General features: G+C 41.9%; 1 protein-coding gene and 1 pseudogene across 1 annotated transcript; both read left to right on the top strand.

Moving 5' to 3' along the window:
- Positions 1-935: 935 nt before the first annotated feature.
- On the top strand, positions 936-5149 carry cela1.6 (chymotrypsin like elastase family member 1, tandem duplicate 6). Its single transcript, XM_072665538.1, has 8 exons — positions 936-995; positions 1445-1542; positions 2120-2220; positions 2479-2604; positions 3436-3572; positions 4007-4149; positions 4302-4451; positions 5017-5149. The coding sequence occupies exons 1-8, from the start codon at positions 956-958 to the stop codon at positions 5026-5028; spliced, it is 807 nt and encodes a 268-aa protein (XP_072521639.1). The 5' UTR covers positions 936-955; the 3' UTR covers positions 5029-5149.
- A 3671-nt stretch (positions 5150-8820) lies between these two features.
- LOC140543389 (elastase-1-like) lies at positions 8821-12897 on the top strand (annotated as a pseudogene).
- The last annotated feature ends 205 nt before the right edge of the window (positions 12898-13102 follow it).

Raw genomic sequence — 13102 nt, 5'->3', positions numbered from 1 at the left:
GTATCAGGGCCTACACTTCCTCACTTTCATGTCTGTATTTATTATTAATGTTGGAACCAACTCTTTTAACTTCCAATGTGAAAAAATGTTCTTGGCTCAAAAAAGAAGGCTGTGGTCTAAATCTGGCAGCAATCTACAGCTAGATGAACTGAAGATGCAAGATGGACAGTAAGGAGATTGGATACATTTCTACAATATAGCCAGAAGTGGGATCATGGAATGACTCAAGTAAACCCCAGATTAGCTCCACGATATGGACAAAAGTATTGGGACACCTGCTCATTCATTGCTTGTTCTGAAATTAAGGGGATTTCATAATAGTTTATCCTGCTTTTGCTGGAGTAACCATCTCTACTGTCCAGTGAGGTCACCAACCCCCCAACTAATCCCAAAAGTATTGCATGCAGCACCATAATTCCAGAGAATACAGTTACACTGCTCCACAGCTCAATGCTGGCGGGTGGGAGGTGGGGGGTTATACTACTTTATACACATATATATATATATATATATCGGCCGATATTACCAGCCAACTGATAAACTGGTCAGGCTCTGGTCCAAAGAATTTAGCAAACTGTGTGACTGGGCTGCTGGACCTCAAAAATGTTAATGAGCATGTGATTAAGGCTGAATATCACAATCATCAAAGCACTGAGTGCAACCTAAAGTAGCTGAATGCATTCATTAGAAGGGGTGTCCACAAACATTCGGACATATAGCGTACTACAGGTACGTGGCGTTTGGCTTATAGGAAAGCCTGATGAAAGTGCTTCGAGTTCTAACCCTGAGGACAAATGACCTTGGCAGATATGATAACGGTGAGACCGTGCACACCTGTGAGTACAGCCATGGTGAAAAACATCATGCTATCATCTGGCCGTTCCTCGCAGTCTGATGGTATATAAGGCATCAGCAGAACCGCCCTGGAGTGTGAGAGTTCTGAGCGACTGCAGGCATGCTGAGATTCCTCTTGTTGAGTGTCCTCGCCGCCCTGGGTAAGTCACCTTTCTCATACAAGCAAGAAAATTAGACCTAGTTTCAAAACAGGCCTCAAATCAGTAAACAGCAGACTTTACAAATTGCAGCTGAGACAGGGGTGGAATTTCTTGCCTAAACCTAAGCCTAAGCTTTGACTGAAAGGACTGTCAGTGCGGAATCACTACCAGCACTGCAATTTAGACCAAGACCGGGCTTACCTTTTTAAAGCCGAGGCAAATAAGGGAGTATTTCTGCCTTTTTCTGCCTTCAGTCTCACCATGATAACACAGGGGAAGCTCCATTTCCACTTCCACTACTCTCACCAGTGTGGACACGGAGCTCACCAACTACACTGGAGAAAAGACTGTAATCAATTACAGGCAGAGTTTACTGGTGTCAAGGGAAACCAGCCGTTAGGGTTAGTCTGAAATGCATATACGTATGATGAATGTGTTTGTGTGTGCAGTGCTGGCAGAGGAGAAGCCTGAGCCCAGGTTTCTGAAGAATGTGGTGGAGAGAGTTGTAGGTGGTGAAGTGGCCAGACCGCACTCTTGGCCCTGGCAGGTAAATTACTGTTCTCTCAATAAAGAGCTATTATCGCATGGGTTCTCAAACTTCTCGAAAGGCCTAAGATACTCCTGCATACTTGGCTCACACTTCCTCTAGGTCCTAATCTTTCCCTTTTTGCCAATAAATTAAAACCTCTGGGAGGTGAAGTGAATAACATTGGGAATCTGGTCCCAGTGGCGTCTGTCAAGGGTGGATATATTAGGCAGCAAGTGAACAGCAGGAAAAATGGGCAAGCGTAAGAATCTGCCAAGACCACTTGACAAGAACTAGGCTGTGATGGCTAGACGCCTGGGTCAGAACATCTTGTGGGGTGTATTCCTGGTATGCAGTGGTCAGTATCTACCAAATGTGCTCCAAGGGAGATCAATCAGTGAACCAGCTTAAGACACAAGGTCATGGGCGCCCAAGGCTTATTGACTATGTCTTGTGGAGTCCATGCCTTGACCTGTTAGAGCTGTTTTGGCAGCATGAGGAGGATCCACACGGTATTAGACAAGGTGGTTTTAAAGTTATGGCTCATCAGTCATTGGTGCAGTGTAAAGAAAGGTACTTATTTTGGTGTGGGTCTCAGATCTCTCTCCAGTACCTGTCTGGAGGCTCCTACTACCACACCTGCGGAGGAACTCTGATCAGGAGACGATGGGTGCTGACCGCTGCTCACTGCGTCGACAGGTAACTCCGAAATCTCTGCTCTCAGTCTGGTCTAATCACAGGTGATAAAAAAAGAACAGGGCTCAATAGATAGAGACACGATATGCCTGATTTCTTTAATCTGAACATGGAACAGTGCGGAGATGGCTGGTAATGATCTCGCCCGTCCACTGCTTTGGGGAAGCTTCATCTAGAAAAAAAGATTAAGGCATATAAATGAATCCACATTCAGAGGGAGTCAGAGGAGCACTTTTTTACGGTTGTCTTTTATCTTCGCAGCCAGAGAACGTGGCGTGTTGTCCTGGGAGATCATGATATCTACACCCATGAAGGCACAGAGCAGTACCTGAGCGTTAGCAACGTGTACATTCACTCCGGCTGGAACTCCAACAACGTGGCTGGAGGGTATGAGGATTTTCTCCATTTTGCCAACTGTCAACTTTTCAATGGAAGTCAATGTGAAAAGATTTTATCCCAACCCAGCCAACATGCAAATAGAGGGCTCCCATGGGTAGAACATGAGCTCTGAGTGGGTTCTTACATATGTTGTTACTAGGACCAAGTTGGACTTCCCAAATAGACCCCATCGGTATAGCCTACCTTTATCTCACATGGGTTCCATCTAGGCCCCAACCCAGATTAGGCCCAGTTTACAACCCAGATGAGGCCGGTGTGTATATATGTAATGGTTTGGAATTAGATACACAATAATTGAAGAGTTGTTATTATTATTTTTGCTATAATTACTTTGGATATCATGGAAATTACGAACCATTCTGGATGTTATTCATTCATTATAACCTCATCCCTGGTGTTATATAGCTTTAGAAGCATACAGTATATGAATTATTTCATTTACAGTCTCTTTGCTCATTGCTAATTAACCTGAAACTGGTATATAGCATTATTTTACACATTTATCTGAATCACATTGATTTAACATCATGGAAAACATTGCTTTCACACTTCTAAACACTGATTTCCAACTACAGTCTACCAAAGCTGATTAATACAATGCCAGCTGTATCTCACAGACCTGGGTTTCCTATCCCACAGCGGTTCCTGGCCCAGTCTGGCCTAAAGTATTGCCGCAATTTATCATACAGCCTGATCTGAGACCCAGCCTGAATGTACTCGAGTGTGAAAACAGATTAAGGATCTTGTTGAGATGTAGCCTAAAGATTAACTGCACCGCATTTGGAGTAATAAATCTGACGTCCTTTCTCTGGATCTCAGGTATGACATTGCTCTGCTACGTCTGTCCTCTGACGCTACCCTGAACTCCTACGTGCAGCTGGGATCTCTGCCTCCCTCTGGTCAGGTCCTGCCCAACAACAACCCCTGCTACATCAGCGGCTGGGGCCGCACTCAGAGTGAGTGATAACCAGCCAGTGTCCACAGCTCATACTATTTAAAGAACTTGGAAGTGTTCTCATTGACGTGGAATAGAACATAGTCCGACATTTGGCCTACACTCTAAAAAAGGGTTCTTCCAGGGTTCTCTAGGAAAGACAAGGGTGCTAGATAGAACCTAGAGCTTTATATATAGCATTCAGAACCATCTGGAAACCCTTTAAATATAATAATTGGAACATGGAGCTTCCTTGACCTTCTAAAAAAGGTTCTCCACACGCATGTCTCACTTAGGAGACAGTTCTTTAAAGAACCATCCACTGAAAGGTTCTTTATCGAACCAAAAGTGGTTATTTTTAAGAGTGCAGCCAATGGCAGACTACTTTCCACAGTCACTTGGACTTCATGTTGGGTAAAGCCTATGTTCTAAATGTTACTACTACTCTCTCTGCAGCTGGTGGTCAGCTGTCTGCCCAGCTTAAGCAGGCCTATCTGCCTGTGGTGGACCACAGAACCTGCTCCAGCAGTGGCTGGTGGGGAAGCACTGTCAAGACCACCATGGTGTGCGCTGGTGGTGGCAGCCTGTCTGGTTGCCAGGTATGGTATAACACATGGTAACACCATAGATATCAGGGCTATGTCCAGCCTCGCTCTCATAGCCTCAGTAGCCTACATATTAGTTTCATAAATAATATTATCATTGAAAAACATAATTCATAATTAATTATCTCTTTCTTTCACCACTGTAGGGCGACTCTGGTGGCCCCCTGAACTGCCAGGTGAGCGGCCAGTACGTCGTCCACGGAGTGACCAGCTTTGTGTCCTCTCTGGGCTGCAACACCCAGAAGAAGCCCACCGTCTTCACCCGTGTGTCTGCCTACATCGGCTGGATCGAGGGCGTAAGTGAACTGTGATTTTCATACAAGAGATTTTGCCATAAGGATACACTAATGTCCAAGGGGTGTCCAAATGTTTGTGGACACCCCTTCCAATGAATGTATTCAGCTACTTGAAGTTGTACCCATTGCTGACACAGATGTGCAAATGGACATACAACTTGTCTAGTCCCTGTAGAGACATACTGCCAATAGAATAGGACTCTATGGAGCAGATAAACATGGACCTAATGCCAGGCGTGGGCTTGGTGGGTAAAAAGCCCTTCAGCATTGAGCTGTGGAGCAGTGGAGCTGTGTTCTCTGGAATGATGGATGGTGCTCCATCCAATAGTTTTGTCCATAAAGTGTATGACTGCTCCTAGTGTGTCAAAGTTTCAGTGTATGTACTTGTACACTATTATAACACTGGTGTAGTTCACTCTGTAAGTTTCTACCTTGAGAATTTATTCTGTTAGAGCATCAGCTACATTTATGAAACAGAAAATGCCTTGCCTTTAAAGCCACAAGGACAAAGTTGATTTATTTTTCAGCAGTTAACATTTGCATGTTTTTTTCTCTCTTATTTCAGATTATCAATTAAATTGGTTGGAAAAATGAACGCAACAGTGACGTCTGAGCTGAGGATAAAATGACACACGTCCCACCCTGTTCATGTATAGCAACAGACGCAAGAACCTGCAATAAACAGACTGTCAGTCGAAGCCAGTCTTAGTCTGTTTTTTTTAATTATACGAATGTCTCCTGTCTTGTATAGAATGATAAAGATAAAAGGATAAAAGGATAAAAGAACAGGATGTTTTGTTCTATATAAATATTTCTAAAATGAAAGATGTATGAAATTGAACAATTCATCAATTATTGACCTTCAATAATACTGTACCTAAGAGGGAAGCTCCTCGCCTTGTGTGAGAGATGATTAATAAAACATAGCACATTAGAAAACGGTCCATTTGAATTCAATTAAATCCGCTCACTATCTCTATTCTTTCACACATTTAATCAACTGAATTTACCCAGGCAATAGAATAGTGATCTCTATCTAAAAAACACAGAGGCCAAAAGCAGCCACTGGCCAAAGCAGTTTACACAGGAAAGAGACCACTGATAAACACTGGCCCACTATCAGCTTTGCTCCCACTAGAACTGGGAAGAGGAGTCACCATGCACGCAAACCACCATCTCACTTCTGCGTCCCTTCTACTAAACTGAACATTTCATCTGATCACCTCTGATCACCTAGAAGGGCAGTATTTATCCATGTGATTATTGAATGTCATCATGGAATCAATACTGATATGAATACTGTGAGCAGTGTTTTAACTTGAGTGACAGTTCAACAGTATAAACTTTAGTGAATATGTTTTTGACTGAAGTACTGAGCCTTATTAACACCAAACATCTGGTTTGAAGTCAGGTTCCACAGCTGTGCTCATTTTTCCACACTTACTTGATTGGTGTGGTGCAACAGATAGCACTACTACCAGCCAGTAAGCTGCCACACCATGTTGGAGACTGGGGTTCGATTCCCAGTTCGGGTGACTTTGCTGCGCAACACCAATAAGAGTCCTTGGGCAAAACTCCTAACACTACGCTTGCCCAAGTCTGTGCGACCTTGTAAGTCGCTCTGGATAAGAGCGTCAGCTAAATGCCGTAAATGTACTTGTGCTAAATTCCTATATATGCAGTACCACCCAAAGGTTGGGCCACAGCTGGTGTCCTGAATGTGTGCTCATCATTATCCCAAAACATTTCATCCAAAAGCTAGGGAGACTGTATTTCGGGGACACGCAGGTATGCACTGTAGTAAGGATGTTGTGGCTAGGGGGGTTCAAGTATGCCTAAGTTTGTATGGCCGTGGCAGTGTGTATGTGTGGGAGGGTGGAAACACCTCTTAAACCTCTTAAAGTACATTAATACATACACATTTACTTATTAAGCCCAAATCAATAAACAGCCTTAACAGCTTACATGACCAGATCAGCTCCTTTCAGCTCAACTTACAACTTAGGCCTACTGAAACCCCTCAGCCTCAACGTCCTAACTACAGTGAATACCCGAAGGTGTCCCAAGCAGGGCTGAACTGGGAACTAAATTATGCCCTGGATTTTTGTTTAGACCAGCCCACCACAATCACAGGCTGAGTCAAAACACTTCTGCTACTGCTCTTGTCCTTCGACTTTTTCCTACTTTTCCCTTCTTTCACGAAGAACACAAAGGACATGGGATGACATTTTGGAGGCCTGCTGTATTTATGACTATTTTGGCTGTTACGCTTGCTTCTTCAGGAATTTGGCCTCAAACTTCAAAGGTTTTAGCATCCCCTGCTGCGCTGGCATGTTCACACAAGTGTTTTGGGTCAGTTTTTGCATTCTAGTGTGAAAGGTCGGGCCAAACCCATAGCGGCCCACCAGAAATTGTCCCGGCCAGTCCATTCCAGGTTCCTAGTGTCCACTTTTTTGAAAACAAAAATATGGTGACCTTAAATGTTTTTAAGATGGTGAACAGCACATATTCTACCAGGTGTGTCCATACTTTTGACTGTTTCTATGTGTAGCAGCCAAAATATTAGAAACATTAATTGAGTCAATTAAAGTTGAATTAATACAAATTAAATGTAAAAGCAGGTACTTTACAACAGTTGGACAGTTAACTAGAAAACTACTACAGCGTCGTGCTTGCTGCCAAGAGTGAAAAATGCCCCACGTTCTCAGGGTCCAGTGGTCACAAAATGATTTGTCAAGAGCTGTCACGCTTACATAATTAAACTCTATTAACTTTATTTTAAAAAAAAAACTCTGATTAGTTGGCAATTTGTGTGATGAAAATGCACACATTAAACTCAGCTGCTGCTCCCTTATGCAGTCAGAAATACAATGGACACAATCAGTATTTCTGTTATTTACTGTTATATATTTTATACTGCTGACTTTGTAGTTTGTCTAATAAAGTACTTTGAATCTTTAAAAGTCTATAAAGTCACTTTCATTGCTCAGCCCTTTTAACTCTGATTGAAACTCTGATTACTTGATTGCTTTCACAGGTAGATTACTCAATTACGAATGTAATTTAATCACAGCCAGACATTTCTCAGGCTTGAAAACAACACAAACTGCAGCACACGGATGTTTTACGGTTATATGCTTCCAACTTTGTGGCAGCATTGTGGCAGATGCGCCTAAGATCTTTCGCTGTTGAAACATGACTGTGCTCCTGTGCACAAACAAAGCAACGTGGTTTGATGAGTTTGGTGCGCAGGAACTCCAGTGGCCTGCACAGAGCCCTGACCTTAACCCCACTGAACACCTCTGGGATGAACTGGAATGTCTTGCTGTTTTGGACACAAATTCTCAAAGACAGTCTTCAAAATATTGTGTGGAACAGAGATATAGCTGGGGGATATATATATATATCAGTGCCTATGGTTTTACAATGGGATGACCAACACGCTTATATCTTTTCAATAGTCCACATACTTTTGGCCAAAGCAAAACGAAAAAAACCTTTTCAGTACTTTATACTGCACATTTCTCTATATACTCTACAACAGGCACTTGGACTTGTCACAGCTGTCACTGTATTGATTAAGGTTATGGCATAATGTGACAGCAGTTGGCAGGTGTTATATATACTGTATAAATATAGCAATCACTAGAAGTGTTTGAACAGCCCACCACTGTCATCATGGCTAACGTAAATAAAGAAAAGAAATCCAGACAAAAACTCAAGTACTGAGGAACTCACAGAACAACAGTGGGACGTCTTAGTACAGTCAGAATCTACCAGCACAGGAACTGAAGCGTGCTAGGCTCTAGTCGTCTGTTCCTGGACCTTATGAGTCAATGAAATGCTGAAGCTTACATGTAAAAGATGTAACTTTCCACAGCATCAAAAATGTCCTTTTTTAAGAGCCAATAAGTAGCTTAAAATCAGTGACACTGACTTCATCTACACGAGTGACAATCAACATGAAATGAGAATCTCCTGCTAAGCCTCAGACATGTTTTGTTATTTGCTGCAATTCTGGGTTCATAGATTTCTCCACATTTCTCCAGCTCAGTTCAGTCACTGCCAGTTTCAATTGCATGTCGGATCCACCAGTGTGTATTTCTATTGATCCGGAAACTACAAAACCCCATTCCCTATTTCCTCAGTTCATATTTCACATTTTACTATGATGTCAAACTTCCCATGGGAGGCCCGCTGTCCTTGGTCATGTATGATAACTGTGAGACAGACCACATCTGCTAAACTGCTGCCGGCAACATATAGAGTACAGTACAGTATAGCACTGCGGAATGTGCTGTATCATCAGACACCTCGACTAGAAAGGCACCAGGTGGCCAAAGAGAAAGTGTCCTGCCGCACTGCAGACATGTTGAGGCTACTCCTGCTTGCTACTCTTGCCTCTTTGGGTAAGAAATCTTCCACACTTCTCTGGACACAGGCGGCCAAGATCCAGATCGAAGCAGTACCAGTTACAAAAAGCCACTGCATCTTTCTCTGGACCATTTACTTGGTGTTAAATGTGTCCTGCAGTCCATCTCTGCAGCACTTGCAGATGAGGGGTTACAGCCCCACTATCTGGAGCAAGTGGAGGAAAGAGTTATGGGTGGTGAATAGCAAAAGCACACTCTGGCAGGTAACTTCTTAACTTAAGGACAAATGCAGAACAACTGATTATGTAAACAATGCTCTTATATGAATGTACTCCAGCAGCAATAACACAGAGACTCCAGTCACATTAAGCCACCTCCTTTCCTCTTAGATCTGCCTCCAGTTCAAATCTGGCAACTCATACCATCACACCTGGGTGATGACTGCAGCCCACTGTGTGGACAGGTATGACCATATAGTGCATGACATCTTGACTTATTTGAAGTTAGTAGATGGGTTATTCCACACAGACTTACCAAGTGCCCAGGAAGGCGCATCATGGATTTCCATTTAAAAAGTCTTGCAACCATGCAAAAGAAATATATTTTTTAACGTTTTGGTACCATAAGTCACTTTTTCTGTTATAGTAAATATGGTTTATTATGTGTAGAAGTCACAGATGTCACTGCTGCATTATTCCCCTATATAATCTTCCTCTTGGTGGCTGTAATAAAGCCATGTTTAAAGCAAGTCAACAACTCACAGTGAGAGCTAGCCAGGCTAAAGTACAGCTTCCAAACATGGTGGAGGTAGTTTCACACACTGTTACTGACACTAAGACCCCAAAGATAACTTCATATCTTTTCAGATACATTCAATTTCAATGAAATAAATATCCCTTAGGTATTTCCTTTTCAACACTTTGGTAAAATCATATTTTACTAATCATATTTTTTTCAATGCAGATATTTGTATGCATTTTGGTTGGAAAGCTTCAAATCAAAGTCTGGTTCAATCAACAGCACTGCATTGAACAGTAGGTACTGAAAACAAAGTTTCCAAGGATTCCATTTTAAAAATAACTTTCTCAAATACGGCCTTATTTTTTAACTTTTATTAAAAACCAAAACGTCTTCGCTTGTGCTCTGCTCCCCTCACTGTCCTTGTCTCATGCTGCTATAACCTTGCCTTCAGGATTAATAAAAGTTTCTGTCTACCTAGAAATAGTTTATGTGAAGGTACTGGCATCCCCTCTACTCATCACTGCTGCTGTGACCTTTACGGATCTTCCCCTGTGTTTCGAATATTCCCAGAATGAGAAATATAGCAGGAGCAGTAAACCTTTCAAAATCCTGGATCCTTTAAATGTGCCTAAATTGCGTATGACCTACAAAAGCCTACAAATACAAATGTCTTTTGTATGTACCTGTAGGCAAAGGACACATCGTGTTGTGCTTGGAGATCAGAACATCTCTCAGCATGAAGGAGATGTGAAGGAGCAGTACATCTCAGTCCGTGGGGTCTACATTCACCCCAACTGGAATTCCAATATGATGTCCAATGGGTAGGTCACCTACACAGGTGCACCAGTGCTTTAATGTTGAGACAACGCCAATGAATGAATCTGTTTTTTGAACATATATGAACAGCTAACGCTGTATTTTAATATTACAATTGCAACTAGTTGCTGTTGTATGATTGAATGGCAATGTAATATGAAAACTTATTACTATATGAGCAGTATAGACATAAAGCAAAAATGCAGGAGCTAGTCGCTCCTTTAGTCAAAATATCTGTTCCATTAGAATAAGCATGTTAGTTTGCATTATGGTCATTGTAGTTATGAATAATACAATGGCTTAAGATGTAATAAGGCTGGGATTTTAAGGGGTTAATTAAGGGGTTTAAGTTTAAGGGGTTAGTTAGTTAGGTAGGTAGTAGTTTGAGTTAAGATGTACAGCAACTTCCCATTTGTACAAAGTAGTACAGCATGTTAGTGCAGTTTCCATGATAGTAACCTGAAAAATGTGCACTATCAAGATTAGCAGCCACTGGCACTGTGCCCATAGTGTTAATACTGAGTATCCAATTGGATAAAGTACAGCATAAAAAGGCTGATAAAGTACACTATATGTCCAAATGTTTATGGACACCCCTTCTAATGAATGCATTCATATACTAGTCCCTGTAAAGAAGTATTGTCAATAGGGCTCTCTATCTGGAGCAGATAAACATGAACCTACTGGCATCATGCCTAATGCAAGGCGTGGGCTAGAAGGGTATAAAGCCCCCCAGCATTGAGCTGTGGAGCAGTGGAACTGTATTCTCTGGATTGATGGTGGTGCACCATTCAGTGCATTTGGGGGGTTGGGGATGAGAAGGGTGGTGATTATCCAACATCCTAACCTCACTAACACTCTTGCTTTCGAATGCAATCTAATCCTTACAGCACTGCTCCAAAGTCTGGAGCAATACTTTTGTGTCCCAATACTTTTGTCTATATTGTGTGAAATAAATCATTTTAGGCTAAAAATAAAACTCTGGATTATTTATCTGCCATTTCAGGCATGACATTGCTCTGCTTTGTCTGTCTGCTGACGCCACTCTGAACTCTTACGTCCAGCTGGGTTCTCTGCCTCCCTCTGGTCAGGTCCTGCCCCACAATAACCCCTGCTACATCACCGGCTGGGGCCGCACTCAGAGTGAGTAATAACTGGGCATCATCTGGTTGCAAGGCATGCCCTACTTCAAGTAACCTAGCATTTTAGCTTTTCATGGAAGCTGCTGGTTTTCAAGTATGGTTTCCCTAGAAACACCACTGTTATTATGGACCAGTGCCGTTACTTGTGTCTTACTGCCACCTTCTTCATTTCTATGACTACAGCTGGATGATCCCTCTCCTCTAACCTGAAACAGGCCTACCTGCCTGTAGTGGACCATAAGACCTGCTCCAGCAGCAGCTGGTGAGGAGGTTCTGTTAAGCCTAGTATGGTTTGCACTGGAGGTGGAAGTCTCTCAGGTTGCCAGGTATAGGATTTTTGTTAATTATTTTCATTTGTTGTGTAAATGATGTGTTTGCTATAGTGTTATGGGTAGCAATACGATCCTCCATGTGGCAGACCAGGGTACAATTTACAGTCTAGGCAATCACATGATGCTACTCCGAGAAGAATGCTCTGGATGAGGGTGTCTTACAAACATAATAAATTAATATTTTAAGACATTTAAGAGATTGTTATATTTTAAACTTCTAGTTTTATATCTAGTGATTGTTTTATTATATTCCACTGGCAAATAAATTGAAAAAAGCCCAATTATATGCCAATGGAACAGGAAACAAAACCTAGATCCATGTTAAATAATATTTTTAACAGTAAAATCTCAAAACAACAAATCTTTGATTTCGGATCATTTCGCCTGCCAAGATATAATATTCTGCAGTGATCCAAAAGTGAGAATACCGACCATGAACATGAATAACCATAAAGAGCTGCATCTATCAGCATAATTAGGCTTTTAGGCCCTATTCTGCTATTTTTAGGATCCTTTTGGTTTAAAACAAAATGCTAAATCTCAGAATGAAAGGTATGAGAAACAAAGTGGTCCAGGAGCTGAACCAGCAGAACAGAATGAAATTCAGAATAATCTGAAGCAGTAGAAGTAGAAATCCATCAACAATACACTTAAATTTGTGAAACTACATAAGCCTACCTACCGCTCATCTCCAGGCATTAGTGTTATATAGGATAATTGCTGAAAATAATGATAAAAAAACATAATCTGCTTCTACTCACAAAGAATTCTACATTTTCACGCCACTCTTTGCTTTCACGCAACTTTGCTTCTACAGGGTGACTCTGGGGGCCCTCTGAACTGCCAGGTCAATGGAAAGTACAACGTCCACGGAGTCACCAGTTTCGTTTCTATTCAAGGCTGCAATATGCAGAGAAAGCCTACTGTCTTCACTCGTGTGTCTGCCTACATCAGCTGGCTGGAGAGCGCATGTATATCTGAAGCACAAAAAATAGACAGCATGACCAACAGCTACATTCAGTCAAATGCTAGAATGTTGTGATAATGACCTCATATTGAGTTATGGTGATTTCTTTCAGCCCATGCAATAAAACAAATCCAGAGAAAAGAGTGAGGAGCATCCCGAACATCACTTATCCAGCATCTGAAATATGGTCAAATTTTGCATAATCAACCCTATGTCTATCATTGCTGGTAGTATAAACGTCACTACTGCAAACAGAGGGGAACAATACAACATAATTAAA

The sequence above is a fragment of the Salminus brasiliensis genome, chromosome 21 (genome assembly GCF_030463535.1).
Source record: "Salminus brasiliensis chromosome 21, fSalBra1.hap2, whole genome shotgun sequence".
NCBI classification, from domain to species: domain Eukaryota; kingdom Metazoa; phylum Chordata; class Actinopteri; order Characiformes; family Bryconidae; genus Salminus; species Salminus brasiliensis.
This window is presented reverse-complemented; position numbering and strand designations above follow the sequence as displayed.